Here is a 22862-nt window from a genome sequence, read left to right on the forward strand (position 1 = left end):
GGTCGGTCGTCCGGACGATGGACGACACCGACACGACACCGACTGTACACACGGCAGATTTTCGCCCGATAATTGGCCGATGCCGATTATTGGGCGATAAAAATCTGACGTGTGTACGTAGCTTAAGAGTGAGTGAATTATATATTTATAGGAGATATATTGATGCAACCAGAGTACAAATATCTTTAAAGAATCTAGGAGGAAACTGGTGCACCTAGAGAAAAACCAAGTGAACACAAGGAGAAAATGCAAACAGACAGCACCTTTGGCAGTTCTCCAGTGCTTTAAGAGATTTGTGTTAAGCAAAAATTATAATCATCTAAATACCCTAGATTGTATTTTGCATAATAGAGTAGATTTAGATTTACAAACAGGTAGAAAATAATAAATAGCACACACAAAGCATACAGCATAGAATGGTATTAAAAAGGGATTGTGCCGTACAGTATAGAAAAAAGCAATGACAAAGAGGTAATGAACAGTAAAGCTTGCAGAATGTTATACTACTATACTAAGAATAGTAAGCAATGCAAGCTTAAATGTTTGGGAAGGTCTGGTTTAATTCTATGCAAAAGTTATACCTGGCCCTCTCCTGCATTGGTTCTTTTTCCAGTGGGTTGCTTGGAACCTTCTTCTTTCACCCACAAGCATTTGTAAAAAGTCTATTAGGTGGCTGTGACTAAACCTGCAGGGAAAAAAGCCAATGGAGGCAGGGGACGAGTGGTACACAAGCCAGAGAGGATAGAGGCCAACAGAGGCAGTTTAAAAAATAAATGTTGTATGCCCAGAACTAGCCAAATATCATGGTAGGAACATGATCATCAGAAGATCCCAAACAGCAAAGGAGCCCTTGTGCTGCTGCAAGGTTTGCGAAGCCCCATATCTGTCCTTGTGAGAGCAAGAATAGATGCAACTGTGTGTCTATAAAATGAGCAAGCTAAGGGTCTAGTACACCATGCTCCTTTACCCCTCCTAATGAGAATGCATCCACACCCTTCAATAGTATTTACAGAATTTGTTTAACATTTAGGATTCCCAGCATGTTTATTTTCTAGAATTACCTCTTACTCTTGAATGTTATGAATACAGTCAACCCTGATAACTAAGTTAAAATGAAGATTTGCATGGTTCCCTTAAAAACCACCCTGGGAATCTGACACAAGCTGAAAAAATGGCTTTTTAAAGAAATGTCACTAGATATTTAATGATGCTGCAATTTTCTGATCCCGCTGTACTTCTTTGATTGCCTGGGAAATCTTACTCCTGCCTTGTGCCGTCCTGCTTCACTAGTTAATAATCCTACACTTCACTGAAAAGAGGTATTTGTTCAATTACCCATATACTAGACTTCAGATCTGTTAGGAAGAATGAACTGCATTGATTAATTATTTCCGAGGGAATGGGGTCAAAGGCCTAATAGTCAATGAGCCCCAACAAGTAAAGAAGCCATCACAGCTTTTCTGTGGGCAGCAACATATTTAATTTTGAAACAAACTGCAAAGCAGGGCTCGGATTTAAGTATGTCCTCCTTTTTTATTTTTTGTGAGTCTTTTAAAAAACACTCCACTGACCCTGCAAGCCCTTGTATAGTCACCGAGTCTCAGTCTGCATTCTCTGCTCCAGAGGTCTGTATAAATTACTCAAAATGCCAAGGAAAAAAACTAACCAGGGGATTATTCCACTCACAACAGCAATCTTTCAAAAGATGTGTTATTGTCTTGGATGCCATGGCAGCGGTGTTACATTCAGCCTGGGAAGGCTGAGCCGGAGCAGCCAGATCTCTATGGGATGTAGTGAGCGCAGATGCACGGCATTACAGAAAAAAAGCATGACGTGAAGCAGACACAGAAAGGGAAGCGCTTAGACACCGGGGCTTCCGAAAATGCCTGGATGTTACACCAGGTCTAAAATTTACACATAGTTAAATGTTAGTTTGCAAGGAATAATTTACAACTGATTTTCATGCATGGAAAGGAGGTGCTGTTAAGCTTGATTTATTTTTCTTATGCCTTGGAGCAGTCTTTTTACACATTAGAAGTTCTGTGAAATGAAGATTTCAGCATCAGAGTGCTTGTACCATAATAAAAGGAAGTGATAGGTGAAAACTGTAGGAACTCTGATAACGACCGCTCACATCAACACTATCTTACAGCCTGATTTAAAAGGGTAGTGCAAAACCCAATGTGCAACCTTTAATAGCCTATACAAGTCATCAAAATTTCAGATGACTGATAAAGATTTAATCTATTTGAATGCAACCATTACTATGGGTTAAGGAACTTACTTATAACACCTCATTATAAAAGCTGGATATGATACTTTGTACTATCAGCCTGATTTTGTTGTGGAAGGGGTCTACATGGTTTTAGGCTGAATCAGTACAAAAAAAACTGTGCAATAAACTTACAGGGACTTTAATTTCCAGACTTCATATGCAAGCCATTATGATGCAAAGAGAAACATTGTTGTATTACACATACTAATATGTTTACCTTGGATTTTTATTCTTTCTAGGACAAGATCTTGGATACCCTTTCATCACTGCCTATAACTAAGGCTCGTGCGAACTGCACTGTGCATGACTGGCACCCATTAGCAGGGAGCATATTACAAGCAGAAAATTGATTTGCAGCACATAAAGGCCACACAAAACAAAAATGGCACACAGTGTAAATAGAAAGTGTTAAAAAAAAGAACTTGTACTCCAACAATTATTCATAGCCGAGCATAAAGTCATGTTGTCCAACACACACATTTGTCAATCTTCTTAGGAACGTGCCTCATGTTGGCAAGATTGTTAGGTTTTTGACTTTTTCAAAGTCATCCTTGGCATGCTTTCTGCACAGCTGTGTGATTGCATTGCCTTTCTTGTGTTGGATAGAAATCTGTACAAGTGTGGTAAACTTCTGAGGAATGACAACACCAGAAGTGAAAGATTAATATGCTTGCATCATTCTTCCGTAATGTTTATGGCTGTCTGTAGGGGGTTACCAGTGGTTGCTTTGCCTAAATATGTTCTAAATGTTCTAGATAAGAGTCAAAGTGGCATGCTGTGCATTCCTCCAGTGTTTTATCTATCATGATTAACCCCTGTAGCTGCAGCAGAGCATGTAACGTGAGAACTTTTCATTTCACAAACATTTTAGATTTGTGTCATATACAACGTATAACAGCTACGGGCACAGAAAAAAAATATTCCCTTTAAACACTTCATTAGCAATTCAATTACCTGTGTACTGATAGATCTTGTCCCATCTGTTGCCTCCACTGTCAAGTTGTAATTAGATTTCTGTTCTGCATCGAGAGGTCTAGCAACAATGATGGTTCCAGTGCCCTTGTCCACATCAAACCTGCTATCGGAGTTTCCACCTGGTTAGAATGAGTGAGACATTTTTAAATAAGCATTTCTGCAGGGAGCAGTGATGGTACACAAGATCAGAAAAGGCCATGGCACTACAGGAACTGAAAAGAGTGTGGAAAGAAAGTGCGAGACATCCCATTACAGAGATCAACAACAGTAAAGACACGAACAAGAACAAAAAACATATACTATACTGATACACACGAATATAGAGAATGCACAAGCTGCACAGTACAACAAAAAATATATCTGGAACTTTAAATAAAACAATATAAACTATATGCTAGTGAAACAAGTAAGAATCAACATAGAGGTAAGCAATACATGGCTCTCTAGGTGTTAGTTGTTCAATATTCTTGTGCATGGCTGGAAAGGCTGTACACATAATAAATAAGTGTACAAAGAACTGATGGTCCTTACAGAGACCCAAGGATATGCATTACAAAGGAAGATAAAACTAGTGATATTTTGGGGGCACAAAGATCCTCTTTATTAAGGTGACAAATATAAAAAAGCTGATCACTTCTGATAAAGGTAATGCTCAGTTCTCATACCATAAAAAAAGGGGACCTTTGTGCCTCTAAAATATTGCTGGGTTTATCTTGCGTTGTAACATGTATCATTAAGACATATCTGATTATTGGGTCATCATTGTCCTGGTAATAGTCTGTATTCAGGTATTTTATTTGTTGTTAGAATAAATATACTCAAAGACAGTGTATCTTGTAGCTTATTGTTCTTATTGTCTTTATGTTCTTGCAGAGCTAAAAGCGGCAACATCCTAAACATTCAACACTACCAGGTGTGTCAGATGCCTATGTCTATTTATTGAGTGCTGTGGTTTTAGTTAACAATCATTATTGGCCCCTTGAGTTTTGAAGAGGAACATTAAAGAAGTAGTATGCAAAAGGATCAAACAAAGTGGAAAGAATTAGACATTCAATACACCCAGAATAGTCAGAATTTAAATACTCTACTGACCATTACAGCTCTACAAGTATACATTCCCTTTAATTGAATAATGGCTCTACCTGATTGGCTATATTGTAGCTGATATACTAATTATATTAAAAGATTAAAAGCTTTAAAAGTAAAACTTAAATACTAACAGTCAATTGTGCCTTCAGCTCCTAAAACTAAACTCATACTTCGGTTAGGATATTCTATATCTGGATACAAACAACAGCCAGCATTGCTTTAAGAGAGCATCAAGAGAGCCAGAGATTGCATACCCCAAACTACATAAAAATAATATTAAAATTGATTGATAAAGGAGTAGTTTTAGGGTCATCATAACTTCTTTTCGTAGACATATATGGATAGGCTTATAAACAGTTTTAATCATCACTTGAATGATCATATTTATCAATTTACATAAATATATAAGCTTTTGAAAGCAATGTTATCACTTTCATACTACTGTTCATGACTTTTACATTTAAGAATTCTTCAATTTCATAATGAGCTGTCATCAAGTAATTGCTACAAGCTAAAATTTATGCCCTAATTACTCCAATATCAATCTGTTGAAAGTCAGTGAAAAAAAATTGTTCTTGACAAAAAAATAAAGAAAAATACAGAGCTCCTAGGCTAAGCTTGGGGCCCTTGTAATGAGTGAAAAAAATACAAGCACAGAATCCCAAACAAATGTTTTTCTGTAGTGATGGTTGTACAATGAGCTTCTGTATAAAAGATCCTATTGTAGCAGATACCTTCTGCTACACAGTTGTGGTCACAAGTCATCTGAACGATGTAAAACACTTCACTAGATAGGTCATCTCCTGGCAGCAATCATAGTAAAGACAGATCAGACAGATAAAATAACACGGACAAGTCAAAAAGGTCTCAAAGCCACTGCAATTATTTTTTAAAGGGACCCAATATAATAGAAAAAATTATAATCTATAAAGCTTTCACTTGCAACACAACCAAGTGCCATTTTTGTAGAAAGGAAGAAAAGTCTCTAAAACTCTGTAGAAAGGAAGTAAAGTCTACCTACAATAAAAAGTATGTTAAAGGCAACTCCAATGGGCATTAAATGTAATTTTGGAAATTTTGCTCCTATACTTTAGCCAGTGATACAGGGACTGTAAGATACTGATACCAGATCACATTCAGTAGATTTAGTAAAGTGTTAAAAATTACAGAGCTGCAATATTATCTGCTTAGGCTATGTATACACATCAGATTATTCTCGTCAGCTATTCGTCTCAGGACTGATATCAGACAAGAATTGTGTGTGTACAGCGCTCACCGCCCATCAACCGCCTTGGTGGATCCACAGACAACAAACGAGGAATGATTATAATGAAAGCGAAGGAGAAAGAGCGCAGCAGGGTGCCGCTATGTCATTATTCCTCTTCTTTCTCCATGGAGCAGAATGGTGATGTATATACAGAGATCATTCATGTATCTTTCAGTCTTTTGTCGTTGGAAAGAATCGTGAAAGATCTTTTCCAGCGACAAATTTTACATGTGTGTACCCAGCCTTAGTTTTCTGTTCCAATGCTACAAGTAAACAAAGAAATGTTGTCTGAGAAACTTTGTAAAATCTACCTAAGCTGAACTGGGAATAGGCAGCCAGAGAAAACATTGTATTGAGCAGGTCCAGGCAATAGAAGAAAAGCTGTGTACCATCATCATTGCTCTTATCGTTCCTGAAAACCTAGCTATTACCGTCACAATCCATGTATAATACATTAAATATATAAACAAGCATTAACGAGAGCTTTGCAATTACAGTGAGCAACATATATTTGCAATTTATAATCAGCAGTTAACAGATAAATCTTTCAGAAACACTGCTTAATTGCACAACATCTGGTGGGATTAAAACAAAGTTGAGGATCAGCAGATGGATGAGAAAACCTTTCCTGAACATGTAAATGTGGAAAATAACAAAGAATTGGAGCCAGATCATTATGGCTGGTAAAACTGCAATTGTTTAGTAAGGTAACTATCACTACAAAACCTAAACTGGTACATTTATACTATTTTAGATATACTAAGCAGTTGTAATACTGAGCAATCTGTTATTGTTGAGACTATTTTAAATTATTTGACTATGTTGGTAATTAAAATGAGAACCACATATAGGGCCATAAAGACATAATGTGACACCGTCAGGGGTCAACAAAGGCATTAAACAAGAAAAAAAGCAGCATTCTACATTCCTGTCCATCATTCTATCTGACACCATTCTGTAGCAGAGCTTATGACATCAATCTGAATAAACTAATGTGACTGGTCAAATAGTAAGAAACCTCTCTGACTGCTTTGGTTATTCTTGTTGACCTCTGGGTATTGGAGGGCACAGGGTCAGCATGAGGAATCACAGCTGGGGACATAGTATTCTACATACCTGGAAGTCTGGAAAATGATCATTGCTGCAGAGCTACATTCCTAATGCTTAGTGCCTTTGCGACTCTTCCTTTTGCATAGGGTAGGGAAGAATTTAAACCCATGTTTTATATTTCTACCTAGGAGTCTGTTCGAAAGTTTTCCTCTCCCTTACTGATCAGGTGACAGCAGTTTCCAAACATAAGTTAGGGAAAACCTGCAACTGTCATAAGTTAAGGCTGGTGCCCAGTCAGCATAATTGACAAATGTTTTTATTGCTGGGCCAGATCTCTTCCTGGTTTGTAGGATCACCCTGGTTCTTTCATGATAGTCTTGACCATTCTTGGAGTGCTTTAATAAATCAGGCCCATTGCCTCCACTCACCTTACTTTGAAATATTTTACCTTTTATTTTATTTAGGTTTTGCATGAAAACAAAATAGTGCATCCAAGTTATGCTAATAGTCATCCAGTCCTAATTATAAGAAGTTGTTATTTCACATCTTACAACTTTAAATCTGTTCTACATTTCCTGTATCCTCACTATTTCATTATGTGCTTCTATGCTGGATTTATTTGTGCTTTCACAGGCCCAACATATTCTTCAACTCTACTGCTCCTAATAACAAGAAAATATCTCCCAAAGGAAAGGAAGTTTTCCTGCAAGCAATGACAATAACTAGAATCAAGCATAGTACAAGAAAAAGCAGAAAAATATATAGTGCGTGTGCATTTTTTTGGCTCCTGCTAAATGCCATGCTGTATAAGCAAGGTGGGAGTAATAAGTCCTAACTTGTAGAGTAGTAAACATGGAAATCTTCACTTAGCATCAAACTGTGATGAATAATGTAGATATTATTATTATTATACAGTATTTATATAGCGCCATCATATTACTCAGCGCTGTACAGAGTCCATAGTTGTGTCACTAACTGTCCCTCAAAGGAGCTCACAATCTAATGTCCCTACTATAGTCACATATCATTAATGTAGTCTAGGTCAATTTAGGGGGAAGCCAATGAACCTAGCTGCATGTTTTTGGGATGTGGGAGGAAACCGGAGTACCCGGAGGAAACCCACGCAGACACGGGGAGAACCTGCAAACTCCATGCAGATAGTGTCCTGGCTGGGATTAGAACCTAGGACCTAGCGCTGCAAAGGCCAGAGTGCTAACCCCTGAGCCACCGTGCTCAAGCTGATATAGGAAAATGATTTATGTAGAGTACCACAGATTGCCTAGTATTTGCTAAGATGTAACACCCACAGGGATGCAGGGAATCTGTCTGCTACCCCATTGGATCCTGGTTGTTGAAGATCGTTCTGTGCTGATTTACATTAGCCTGTCAGAGGTTGGTTCTTGGGTTTATCCTGAAAAGCTATGCAAAAAAAGAAACTAAATAGTCATCTCTTTTATCACCTGACTTCATTACGTAGGGATATTGCTTAATCTTTTCCCGAAAAATGAATGTTTTAGAAGAGACTGTAGGGGAGTGATTTCTCTACATCTGAGCAGCATTAAGCAAGGTGAACAGCAAAAAATTAGTATTTAGTTTCTTCTTTTGCAAAAACAGATTGTGTTTAGGGCATGGGTGCCCAAACTTTTTTGGGTTGTGAGCTACTTTTAAAATGACCAAGTCAAAATGATCTACCAACAATAAAAACTTGGACCTAATAACTCCTGTGCGTAGTAGAGTTCATTTTGAAAAGCAGGGCTCTGCGATCTACTCGCGTTGCCTTTGCGATCAAAGATTTACAAACTATTCAGTGTACAAAAATTATACTAATAATCATCTAAATAAAAAGACGTAAATTACACAGAAACTAGGAAAAAAAGATGCTATAACAATTTTATGAAGGCATTTTTTACTTATCAGTATACCTTTTAGAAAACAGAAAATCGGAATTGATTGTTTACAAATAATAATCAAGAAGGTGAATGTCTAGGTATAAATCTGCCTTTTTTTTTTAAAGAACTGTTTTAGTCACTGGGAAACAATTGCTCTTAGTCTCCATGAAACAATTGATAGCAAAGACTTGGCAGACAGCTGAGCGTGCTTCCACTAATCATTGACACAAATCTCCAGTGATAGAAATTACCTTGTCATTTAATAGAGCTCTATCTGTATTCCACTGTATTAGGAAACTTATAAAATACCATTACAGTCTGCATTGTGGTCAGCTTTTCATAGACTCCCCATCCTTATTATCATTTTACACTCTGGGAATTGATGGAAGTAAAAAGAAGATTTGCGGCTTTCATTAGATCAGTTATGACGGAAATCTATAGTAAATATCAAAAAAATTCCAAATCTCACTTCCTGGCTTTTGAATTAGCGGGGGAATGTGCTTCACAGCAGCAATGAAAGAGAATACTAGTAACCTTGAATGTGCATTATGTGGCTGCACATACACCCTCAGGCTGGGCTTTCATTCAGTTACAGCACTGCCTTCAGCAGCATTACCATGTCAATGGTGCAGCTTGTCTTTGGCTTGCACGTCTACAAGATCGCTTACTGAAAATGGATTAAAATCTGACCAGCAGCTGGAGATGTGGCAGCGTGTGTAGAAATTGCGGGTTGTCAGCGTAGGGTCACTTTGTTTTTTAATTGCCTGAATTTTCTGAAAAGATGCCTGGGAGCAAATTACTTTGCATTATAGTACAATATATAACAATTTTTTGAAGGAAAAAGTTAAGCCATCTAGGAAATATATAGTACATTACAAAAATGTTACTGTAATAAAGCTTCCAGATTCTTGTTGTACTTAGATTGGGAAGAATTATAAATTGCCCACCTATAAAGTTGCCCATGAAGGTGGCAACATAGGTCAAAGTAGTCAATAATTCAGTACATGTATGCAAATGAGGGTATCTGACCTACAAATTACATGTCTTTTTTCAAGTGAATAACCTAAAGAATGAGCATAGAAAACAGAAAACCATTGTTTTATTTAAATTGCTAGTACCTTTATCATCATACAGCAATAGACAGATGTCAGTATGAACAGATCCAATTTTTATGACAAGTTTACTTTAAAGTAATGGGTATGTGAATCCAACAAAGGAACATTTCTATCTGTAAGTTATTTCTAAGTATTGATTACAAAATCTACTCAGGAAACAGAAAAGAGGGTCCATGATGGCACAATGCTCTAATAAATAATTTTAAAAGACTACTTTAGTTTTGTTTTCTTTTGTTACAAGAATATTGTTTGCTTCATTTCACATATTGAACAAGTTTGACATCATCCAAAGCTGCTCAATTCCATTTTAAAGCATTTAGAATTATTTTAAACAGCCATACTGTGCAATAAAGCATTCAGGCATGACAAGCCACCAAGTCACAATCCTCATATTTTTTTTTTTAAACATAGTAATTATTATTATTATATCTATCATACCAACGCATAGGATTCAGAGTGCAATATGCACTTGCTTGAAATAATTGTTCATGCTTACCGGTAATGTCAAACCACAATGGTGAGCCCAAAGGTTGTGCAGTTATCATGCCAATCATATGGGCAACGGGATCACTTTCCATCACGGTGAAGCTGAAAAATGGTTCCTCAAAGGAAAGTGGTTCCATTAGTGGTGTTGGTTTTGCAATCCATTCAATATGCAGTCGAGTGCTGGACGACTTCTGAGGTCTCCCATTATCAACTGCTTTAATCTGTAAATGTGAAATAAAGCATATAAATCAAAAGAGTACCAATCAATAGCCCTAGCAGTGGAACATTGATAATTATTATTTATGCTACAGAAAATAACTGATATCATGCTGGAACTTTTCCATTTGCAGTGATGACTCCGGTCTATGTCATGCATGAAAAACCTTAAGCTACCGTAATCATATTACGAATCAGAAAACCCAAGAATGGGCTCCCTAATAAAAGCCAATGTGTGATGGGTTACCGCAGGGTATGGCTCATTACCGCTCTCAGAACACTGCTGCAATGTTATAGTTCCAAGAAAATGTACGATTTTATAAACCATATAAAGGGCCAGATTAGTGGGCTATCAGACATATACAAGGATGCATAGCATAGCTTTGATATGCTTTGAAATATAGCATTTCATATCGAATGCCCCTGCCACGGTTTAAAGCCAATTCTGGCTGCTAAACAATGAATATCTAAATGTATCTTCAGATTGTTGGGAACAGTGGAGCACATAGGGGAAAACCAGGTAGATGAGGTAGATGTAGTGAGGACAAACATCATACAAATTGGATACAACATAACATGGCGATATACCATTCATACTATGCTTAGTACCTTAATCCTATTTTTGCTAATTAGACAAATTAGTAATTTACATGGACAAATTTGGTAATATGAGTTTAATAGGGAGGGGATAGCTAAAAAGTGAACAGATATTATTTACAGGCAACTGACTATTTTATACATTATAATCCGTAATATGGAGCATGTCTGATAATGGATTTCACATCAAGAGATAAAGACAATATGCAGGTTACATGGGTGAATACAGCATGCAGCTGATGATGGGATCTTGGAAAAGAAGATTGCGAGCTAGTAGGTAAGTACTGTATTTATCTTATTGCATCCCCTTCTGCAAAAGAAAATCATACATGCCTGCAATTTTTGAATGTAGAACTATAGTTGTGCTTTAAATAACTGATGATAGAATTAATTAGAATGTAAAGAGATTAAAAGATGAATCCATAACTGCAATAACAAAATACAAATAAAGCACGCAATTTGTTGAAGGATAGTCTGGGATCTGCTTTACCTGCCTAAGGATTTGTAATCCAGGCCAATCTGTCCTTAGATCAACAAAGCCATTGCAAACAGCACAGCCAGGTTGGTGACCTCCCCTTTCTCTACCACAATTACACAACAAAGTTTGATCGCCTCCTTGTCTACAGGTTGTGATTAGGCAATCATTGGGCAATCATTGGGTGGCCTAAACTTGAATTTTAACTATCTGCATAGAGTTTGTATGTTCTCCCCATAAGTTTTCTCCAACATCCTATATACAAACTAGTAGAGTAAATTAGCAAAACATTGGAATTTCCGCAAAATAGGCACATTTAGACCTGGTTTATTAAAGCTCTTCGAGGATGGCCAAAATAGACAATCATGGGAGAACATGGAATGGATCAGGTTCAGGATTAAAAACATAATTGCCAACTAATGACAAGAGATTTTTAGGAAATCGATTCCAAGCTTGCTGGATCACATAGGTTTTTCTTGAGTCTTGAAAATATTTAATAAATCAGGCCGATTGTATTGGACAGACAGAGAGTAACTATTGAATCTGTAAAGTGCTGTCATATATGATAATGGTAAAAAAAGACACAGCATGTCTTGCTGCCCTGTATATTTTTCTCTCTTACGTTTAGCTTTAACCTATAATTTATATTATTAATACTATACATTAAAAGTTTTAATCCTTACATTTCCCTGACTGAGCCATTTACAGATTTACAGTAAGTTAACCTAAATGTTGTTTTAATATGATAGGCTTCCAGTGAAAACTGCTTGTCTGTGTGTGCTTATTGTTTCATATAAAAAAGTTACAGTAAATAGAAAGTGTCTGGTGCTCCTTCCAGTAGCTTGGACTTCATCATTCCCAAAGGGAACATTCTGCAAGCTGATCTTTCCTCTGCATTGTTACCACTTGTCTGAATAAAGCTGAAAAAAGGCTAAACGTATCCCCGTATAAATGTATCCCCACCCACAGCTCGGATTGTGAAGGCCAGAGGGCAGCAATATTTTATAGTTCATGAAGGGGTAGCTGCACAGAGGATGGATGAGCATGTTAAGCCTGGTCCCCAGAACCACATATCCCAAGAGACATATTCCTACACATATTTTATAGAAAGATTTTGACAATCAAGGCAGGTGCATAGTTTTGTTGGAAAATAAAACAAACATATACATTGAGATTTAATATACAGTGCTGCATAATATGTAGGCGTTTTATAAATAAAGGAATGGGCAGGTATAAGCAGAAATCGAAGGAGAACTCATACTGGGCTGATAACATTGCTTGGAATTCCATTGCAGACAAAGCATTCGTCTTAGCTAACTGCAAAAAGTTAGGCAGCCACTAGATTTCCTTCTTTTTTAAGGGTATGAAACATAATGGAAATATGTATGCAGGAGTTAGTATATCCTGATTAGTTCACTATAATTAAAAATCAACAAATTATCAACAGCAGTTAGATGGTCACAACATTATGTTTAGGTGTAATCTTACCGCTGGAGTCCCCCTAAAATATACAAACGATCATTTGACTTTATTTACCACAGGTCAACCCTTAGGGCCAAATAGCTGAGCAGATTGTACTTATTCAACATTCACTCACCGTAAGAATATCATATTCTCCTGCTTCTGAAGACTTCTTGGATGAAACCACTCCAGTTTTGGGTTCAATGAAGAATTTGCCATGATCATCTCCATCCTCAATACTGTAAGAAATTTCGGCATTTGGGCCCTCATCCTTGTCAACAGCAATAACTCTGTATATGGGATCCCTCTTGGTGCTTTTATCCGGCTCATTTTTTTCACGCTCTGGAAGCTGGATCTTGTAAAATTTTTGAAGGAACATTGGTTTGTTGTCATTTTCATCCAGCACCTTCACAATGACCCGGCATATAGTGGACTTTGGAGGGTACCCATTGTCTGTAATGGTAACCTGTCATGCAGGAACACATATTTAATTACACCTCTCCAGGCAACTCTTGCAAAAAAAGGAGATCACTTAAACATTTCAAAAACACTCCTAAACAAAATGCTGATTTAAAAAACTTCCTAAATGAATCCATAGCTTGGAGAACAAGCACAGCATGAAATAACTCTTCAGGAAAGAACAGATTTTATTATCCTTACAAGCAGCTAAACATTTAATCAGTTCCTGAAAAAGCAAACAAATCTGTATAGAGATTTAAGTGATTGGTTGTTCAAAAAGCCTTAATCTCTGAATATTTGTCACAGGCAGTAAACAGAATGCTGATACTTGTCAGTGAAAGCTAGGTCTCGTCGGGTTCTGTTTGTAAAAAAGGCAAACAAAGGCAGACGCCACTTCTTGTGTTTTGTCATTAGCTACTCAAGCCCTGCCAATCGCTTGCCATTTGGTAACTGCCACTTCACATGAATCTGTAACACAAGCTGACAAACAGATAGAGAGCTGATGAAACATTCTATACACATGGATGATGCTCATTATTCACGAGGGCCAAAATCATTCAGTCCATGTAGCTAGTAACGAAGAGGCAGCCTGCAGTAATTCTGTATTTCTAGGTATCATCATAAAATATTAAAGGTCAGTATTTGAATTTTCTTTTTCTAGCTGAATCTTATGATGTGTGACGAGAAGGATTAAAAAGAGTACTTTTTACTTACTCACCTACTCTACCTGCAAACGCTTTATCTCTGGGCTTAAAGATGATTTGAAACCTAAATGGCTGTATTTTTTTTTTATTAAAATCATATTGTATTTTTTATGATGCTTTGATATAGTAATCAAGTCTCATTCATAAGCATGAACAAATACAGTTCTATTACACAACACTGATACCTAAAATCTAAGAAAGTAAAGTCTAAGAAAGTTAAACAGGTCTAAGAAAGAAAAACAAGAAATGCTCCCAAAACCACTTTTTTAATGGAGCACTGTAAAAAATGCTTTAAGTAAAGAACATTACAGAACATTAAAAGTTCATTAAAACATTCGGCAAACGCAGGTGCTGCCTTGCATAACAAACCCCCTTGATGAGATCTTGCATCTTGGGTGTCAGGATCAGGCACTAAAATCAGGCACTAGCAGGTAGAAGCAATGTACCTAGATGACCTAGATTGTATAACAAATGTTTCTACAGTAATTTAGCATGAGGAAAAGGTGGACAATTACACTTTAATGTCTTCTGATCTGACTTTAGTAAGATGAAACCAAGTTGGCTGCCCTTTGCATATGTTTCCTTGCCCCACAGGGTCATTATAGCCATTGCCAAGATAAGATGTCCATCAAAAGGCTTGCACTTAATTAGGTTTGTATTGTGATACAATAAATTAGCTCATATTTCAGCTGAATGGTACTTAGCAGGTGAGGATCCTCGAAGCCTTGTCTGTCAAATTATCAGAATGACATGATCCCAAATTTACTTGGTCACGTTAAAAATATATAGATAACCACAACTCACATATGCCTATGTATCATTCATAACAATGACACCCATACAAAAAGAATACATGTTTTATAAATCTTGGAAAAATTGCGGCAAGTCTCTTGAAGTATAAAATGTATTTGTTGTGTAATAGAAGGAAATGTAATTGGTGTGTTTTTTATTAAAAAAAAACCATATGAAACCACATGGAATGAAGGGAAGAAGGGTTCTGTATAAAGTTTGTAACAAGCACTCATGCCTCTTAAACTAATTCACCTATGAAAAGTATTAATGTTTCACCATTAATTTAAATAAATTCAAAAATATGTTAATACGGTTTCAAAAACATGACAATAGAAATGGGTACAAGAACATTTTCAGAGCATAGAGGGTGACAGCATTTCAAGATTTTTCCATTATAGGAAGGTATTCTGGAACGGTGAGTTCATATCGCTAAACCACAGAGCAGTAGCGGATCAAATTTCCTTGTAAACAAGGGAAAAGCACACTAGCCCATCTGGTCAACATTTCAATATTAAATTAATTTGCCAGATGCACACAACACTTGGCTGCTGCGGCTCCCCAATTCCAAATACCAACATGATTCTGGGTTGCTTCCCAAACGATTTGCGAGCTTGCCACCATTAAGCAGACAAATAGGCATAGGACCATTAAACCATTAAAGCCTGCATTACACTGTATAACCGTACTTTATGGTGACTTTGCTATATCATTGAGCTGGCAATAAACAGAGCTGAGCAACAAAGACAGCTGGGGGTGACATTAAATAAAAGTAATGAAAAAAAAGGAGCAATTATAAACTAAGGAAATATTTCTCGCCACATTAACCCCAAATGGGGCAACAGGAGAAATTCTGTAAAACAATAGGAAATATAAAATTCATCACACTCTCGAAAGCTTTAAATAAAAATGAAATCTGGACAGCCGCTGACAGAAATAAAATCAACTTAGGTAAGTTTTGCATTGAATTTAAAATAAAACTCAGATAGTTTACCAAAATCCATTTTAAACTAATATATTTTCTATGTGAAACTAAACTTTTTAAAAACCCATTTGAAGTTAAGGCCTAAAATATTTTAATGAAGCATTATTTCCAATAAAACTCTCATCAATCTAATATAATTTGCTCCCTCCATCCTCTGTTCTGGCTTAGTAAGTGCTATTTCTCTCCAATTCTCCCTCAACATCTGAACTTGTAGAAATGTTGCTATTAGCCAACTATGATAATATTAGGGTTGGCTTTGGTTGGACACAAAAATTTTGTATGTAAAGGCTAACCAGAGCCCAGGTTTAGGACTTATGTAAGCCAAGGTGATGGTTGCATTGCTTATTGCAGCAAAAATGCATTTATTGGTGCCGATTTATACATATCTATGTAAAATACTTGGAAAAGAAAGACACAACAACATGTAAAATTTAGGGCAACCCATTAACTTAATCTGTCTCTTTATGGAGCAAACAGGGTTTTTTTTCTTTTTTGATAACTTTTTTGTGATAATTTCTGGACCACTTCACATAACTGTAAAACCTTTTCTAAAATGCATTACTTATTTAATTAAGCTTTTTCTAGTGGTGGCCACTAGCTGCCAACAGCTGGAACAGCTTGTTTTCAACAAAAATGGATGAATTTACAGGACCAGATCACAATGTTAGAGACGAGTTTTGTCTTCATATAAGGTAAGCCAACATAACGACATTGTCTATTGGCTATATGGTCAAACATAAAAGAAAAATTGTAAATTAAATTATACATTAAGAAGTTTGAATTAAGTACCTCAAGAATATGTTCTGACTGTTGTTCCCGATCAAGCTTTCTTGACGTGGTTGTTATTAGACCTAGAAAAATAAAAGAGATTTTAATTTAGGATAATCAAAAAAGTGTGTGGAGCATGCATTAGCGATAACATTCCTACATAATCAAAATCACATTTTCATAATTCATAAAAAATGTAGCACACACACTAAAAAAAAAACAAGAATTCTTATTTTGGGAAGCTTATTTTTACCATGTACTGAAAACGGAGCAGCCATTTTGTGGAAGAATGTGTACCATCAGGATGGGTTAGGGTCAGTTATTTTGCTGTCTGTGTGTCTCCATTGAAGATTTGTTTTAGAAAACATTGTTTTGGGCAGGACTAAACATTTTTGCTATGAAGGAGATTTTAGTAGTAGTTTTTTTGAACTTTGGACTTTTTCCTAAACTTATTCAGTCAGTCACTGTCCTTTTTAGTCCTATTTAAACCACCCTCATTATGATATAGGTAAGGCTATCAATTCCTAAAACAGTCTCAGTCTATGGGTATCCCTTTGTAACAGCGTATTACTATTATTACATATATGCTAGATATTTGTACCGTTTTCATACATTTTAATGACTTTTTACCTTCCTTCTGTTGTTCTAAATATGTGTTCAGTTAGTCCCCATAAATATTTTTTTGTCCTGTGCAAAGAACTGTATGTCTGTAATGCCTGTGGATACAATTCATGCTCTATTCGGAATGTCTTTATTTGTAGCCACCCCAATTTGCTGTGAAGGGCTGAGACTATAAGTGTGAACACCCACGTTCCTGGGTTATCGTGCAAGGAACTGTGGGATATAGAGTTTTTCTATAGGAAGCTGACATTCATTATAAGTGTTCTGCCAGAAATAGTTAAAAAAAAAAACGCAACCCCTAAACAGACTGCATAATTGAACACTTTTTCCAAGTAAAAACATATTTAAATCATAATATATTACTCTACTATATCAGTGGGTGCTCTTCATAAATGAGTATGTGAGTACTGAGACTTTTAGGTACCAAGGATGAAAGGAGTTGTTTCTTTTAGTTAAGCTGGATTGCCACGTTTTGCATTTTCAAACAAAACAAAAAGAGGCTTAGGTAAAAAGAAGCAAAGATGGAAAACAGGCTCTCTTTAATATCTCTCAGTAGGATAATACACAACAAATGTATTCAAACATTTGTAATAAACTTGAGACATTTGCTATTATTATTAAGTAATGGTATGACCACATATACTAACAGACATGGTGTGTTTAACTCCAGTGTATCGCCGCTTATCAAGAAAGGATAAACATAACCTACAAAGTAAAATTGCATGTCACATAGAATTATTTTAACAGCACTTAAATGGCCAACTGGGGTTTTCACTAGACATGGCACATTTATTAATAGAGCTGACACACAAAAGAATAAGTACAGAGACTGAACAAATCAACACTAAACACAAAGTTTACCCCCAGGGAACATTTCTCTGAACATTATTTGGACCGCTGTGTTCTAAAGGCAGGTAGAGCAGTAATTGCGCACGGTTCTTCTCAACTAAATATTCATTCATGAAAACCCAGGCAAAAAAGGCTTGTTTGGCGGTTTAAATGTCTAACCCATAGGGAGTAAATAAGCGATACTGGCAATGGAACAAGGATGGCATAAAACAAAATAAGCAAGGTGACAGTTGAAAAAGGGAGAAAGCGCAGAGCAAGTGCCGAGCCAAGGTTTGATGTTACTTTATTATTTCACCTGCCCACGCTGTAGCTAGTTTTAAATAAGTGGACCCAAATAACATCTTTGCTAAATCACTTGAGCCTTGGCAGCAAGTCTTAGTTCTTAGCTTTGCATACAGTGTATTGTTGTATGGTGATGTTGGAAAGTGCAATGTTTGCTGATGAATTTCGAGGTCTTTGTGTCATAAGGAGCAAATATCAGGAGAGCCAGCAGCCTGAAACCATTGCCAGCTCAGTAAGGAATAAATAGTGTTTTTTCTTAATATGAGTATAAAATAACTTATCTATGGTAATAATATGCAAATAAAAATAAATTCTTTTTGGCATGGAGCACAATTTGGGATGAGATTGGTAACATCAAATATATGTAAATGCTAATATTGATTAATGGTTTGACTAGCTGTAAGCAAATAAGACAAAAAAAAAAAAACAGTGATAACTAATGTGGATAAAGGTTACAGGGTAAAACAAGCTGAAACAGTTTTTGTTATAGGTATACGCCAACACCTACTTTTTATTATTAATAAAGCATGTAAAAAACAATAATAAGGTTACTATTAATAAACAATAAATGAAGTCTGGATCACTACTTTAGGTCCTGCTTAACAGTTTCTGCTCTCATTTGATGCTGTACCCCAACCTCAAACTCTTGGCCATTGCAGAACTCATGGCCTTCTGTGACCAGCCAAGAAAATAATTTACTGACAGTGGAACTGACCAATGACAAGTGTCCTCTGGTCTCAGATCAGTGGCGCTATGTAAATTAAAGCTAGGTACACACTTGCAAAAATTAGCGTTAGAAAACGAACGACTAACGATTATGCACGATTATTTTGAACGATCGTACTGGCACATTTCTGTACATGTTGTAACAATACAATCGTTCAAATATAATCCACCAATAGTGTACACACGCTAGATTTGATCATTTGAAGGATGCAGGAAGTGACATGTAAAGGAGAAAGTGTACTGCGGAAACAACCACGAACAGTGAACGACCGTACACACAATATTTAGCTAATGATCGTCGCTCAATCAAATCCGCTGGGATGGTTGTTCGTTTCCAGCGACAATCCTCGTTTGTCAGCGTGGTTGGTCAGTCGTTGTGCACTTTTTTGTTAATCGATTATCAGACGATCGGTCGTTAGTCGTTCGCTTCCAACAATAATTATTGCAAGTGTGTACACAGCTTAAGTCTCATCTACTAAAAAATGTTTAGCATTTTTTAAAAATGTAAGACAAACACATTACAATGTTACATAAAAACAGTCTTCACTTCACTGCTTAACGTCTGTCATTACTTTATTACATTACAGAAAAAAAATCATATAACTCATTCTTTCCGACTCTGCCATCAAGGCCTGCCAACAAGGCAGCATAATCCTGGGAAGCCCCAGATTCCCATGGTAGAGAAGAAAAAAATAGAGGATCCTGGGAAAGAACAGTCAAGAAGTGAGGAATTACAAGTTAGCTCACCCTGTAGGCATTAATCATTTTAACGATTCATTAGAGAGAGCAGCTAGTGGAGCTTAGCTTGACTTAGTCACAATGTATTCACTACGGGTATAAAAATCTGTGATAAAAATGAGGACAGGATACAAACAAATCCCAAATGGTGAACAAAAGGACTCACAACAATTACACAGAAACTACTGTCAACTACTGGTTAAAAAAACAGAAGCCAAGCTAATGGAACAGTCTTTTGTTCAGACAATTACAGTCTTCCAGGCGCATCTACTGCCTTTAAAAAGCAATAGATCTACCACCCGACAGGATCTGAATTAAACTCCTAAATCTCAAACGAAAATAAACGAGTAAATAAAAGTCAGTAAGACAAGACGACATAATCCGTGAACTATTTGCATTCTATCTTTTTTTGTTTATTTATGTAATTAATTTTCTTTTCTATATTCAACTATGTTCTCCTTTGTCACCACACCATTTAATTGAAATAATACACCATTAATAAACCAGTATACAAAATTTAGGTATAAATAATGGTTCTAGATACATGTTTATTAAGATTTTAAGCAACCATGTTGTTATACAAAAGATATCCAGTTCAGCAGTACCTGTGAAAGAAATTGTTTAAAAAAAAAAAGTAAGCGCCATTGCAATGTTGTGCAGGGGTACAATGTCCAATGCAAAACAGAATGTTCTGGGAGCATCAGTCTCCGGAGTCCCCCTACATCTTCACTGATTCTTCCATTCAATACAGGAGATTGTAGTTATTTCGGCAGAATAAGCCAAATACAGATGAGTGGCACCCAAGAGATCAACAAAAATACCTTCTGATCTGTCCAGAAATCTGTAACCTAATAACTTTCTTGTGTCTAGTTTTAGAAGGCCAAACTGAGTAATTGCCCAGGATCCAAACTTTCTCCAGGGTCCCAACTGACCAAATGGCAGCATGCATTTCAGGGTCCCCTCTTCATATATGCCAAGGGCCCCTTTTTGTGTAGAACTTTCCTGCTTTCTGCTGCACTCTTATCAGTTAGTGTTGTTCCAAGTTCCCTTTGTGTTTTACAAAACATTCCACCCTATGTTATGGAGAATAGGTAGTTCTAAAACACTTACTGTCCTTGGGTGACAGTACTGTTTCTTTATATATACAATATGATAAGAATCGCCATTTTAAAAAATCAGCCCAGAAAAAAAAAACAAAACTAATGCCAACACTATACCTAAAGACTGGTAATGTGTAATACATTACATTTTTGTTTAAGGACTTGATATACTTTATTCACCAAAGAGTTCTCCCTTCCAGGAGCGATGTGCAGACCTGAAACCTCCAGCACAAATAATAGCTATTTGACCTTTTCCATTGATGTTAATCTGAATATTTAAGACAAACTTCATTAAACAAACTCAGAAGCAAAACGTGTTAGAGACCAGAGGATCTGGGATAAAAAAAGAATAACATTATTTTTAATTTTCCTTTCCTCGTTTGCTTAATATTTGATTACATGGTAGACGCTGTAGTGTGTCCAATACATAGTAATGAGGAATCCAATTATATTTGGATATAACCTGGCCTCAAAATAAACAGCTTTAGTATGTAATTAGTTTTAGTTTTGGAAGAAACTATAGATCTGAAATTGGCCAAGTGTGAGCTGGTAATATCAGAGCCACTTTAGCCGTGATAACCCCTTGCCTTCATTAGAGACCAGGTGGTAATTCAGTGCTCGGCCCCAGCAGTCTGGATTCAGTGTGGCTGAGGACTTTCATAAAGCAGTCATGTTTATGTTTTGCCAGGCTCGGGATCAGATCTGCAAATACTGTTTAAAGGGAACAAACTGTGTTTTGTTTTTGTCCATACGAAAACGTAAATTTAAAAGAAATTAGGTAAGGTTGATGTGACTAATCCAATTAATTTACATTATCCAAATAGAAAACAAATCTTCATGTACTTTACTTTTCTGGTCTTGGTACTTTACTGCTGTTTTTCACAATACTAATCATGTGAAGTCAGCCCACTCTACGAAAGCAATGAGCCCCAGCATGAATAATATCTAAATATGTTGAACATACTCAATGTTAAATTTTTGATTGATTTTCCAAAAAAAGGGTCAGACTGATTAAAAATCAAAGAAGTGTTTTTCCATCAATTATTTATGATCAATATTGAACAGAATGTCTTTACAAAAATTGACTGGGCAATTTTTCAAATTGATTTTTTTTATATAAATAGGAAATCTGAGATTACCCATGGTGGAAAACAAACTCATTGTGTATGACTAGGAATAGGCAGAGCCACTTTAAAGCAAAACTTTTAACTAAGGTTTTTCAAATATACTTTAAATATTTGGTGGGTTTCAGTCACAGTAGAAGTACCCTGCCCTGCGTCTTGTGGCTAATCGATAAATGAAAAATAAAGAGGTTAAAAAAATGTGAAAATGTTCAAAACAAAAAGTTCTATCAAAAACTATATTAAGAATATATGCTTCCTGAAAAATAAAAACTTCCCCATACTTAAATAATATAATGTAATTTTGCCATTTATTGGATACTGACTTTACAAAGCCTTCCACAGACCCATTATTACTGACATTACAACCCCTCCAAACACACACACTGATATGCTCTTCCTAACCCTGCCAGATGGTGGCAAAGCATACACAGGGTTGATGACATCATTCTATTTATCATGTGGCCGTGTTCATACCATGTGATTGGTCACTATCATGCTCTCTACAGGCACTGCCACAAATTGCGTATTTGTGCCCACCTAAAACATAATCCACATGACCATGGGCCTGAATTAATAAATCCCTCCAAAACTGGAGAAGATAGACTATCATGGGAGAAAACGGGTGATCCAGGGAACCTTGAATGAATTTTCTAAAATTATTTGCTATTATTTGACAAATGTTTTCAATTCTGGACCAGATCCATTCCAGGTTTGCTGGATCCCCCAGGTTCTCCAATAATAGTCTCACTTCTCCAGTTTTTGACAGCTTTAATTAATCAGGCCTAGTGTGTTAACATTTTGTGAACATGTATCTGGGAAGTA

The 22862-nt window shown here is 36.3% G+C and overlaps 1 protein-coding gene across 5 annotated transcripts in view; it reads right to left on the reverse strand.

The window, feature by feature from the left end:
• The window catches only part of FAT1 (FAT atypical cadherin 1), a 157873-nt gene that overhangs the window by 59028 nt on the left and 75983 nt on the right, over positions 1–22862 (reverse strand). For all 5 annotated transcript variants that reach the window (XR_011919964.1, XM_072406160.1, XM_072406162.1 and 2 more), the window contains exons 4-7: positions 16622–16683; positions 13032–13361; positions 10157–10367; positions 3230–3369 (exon numbers count right to left, since the gene is read on the reverse strand). Coding sequence is in view for 4 of the 5 variants with exons in the window: in XM_072406160.1 (XP_072262261.1) it covers positions 3230–3369; positions 10157–10367; positions 13032–13361; positions 16622–16683 (743 nt within the window). In the remaining variant the exon portion in view is untranslated. The remainder of the gene's footprint in view (positions 1–3229; positions 3370–10156; positions 10368–13031; positions 13362–16621; positions 16684–22862) is intronic.

Source organism: Pyxicephalus adspersus, chromosome 3, assembly GCF_032062135.1.
Source record: "Pyxicephalus adspersus chromosome 3, UCB_Pads_2.0, whole genome shotgun sequence".
Lineage (NCBI taxonomy): Eukaryota > Metazoa > Chordata > Amphibia > Anura > Pyxicephalidae > Pyxicephalus > Pyxicephalus adspersus.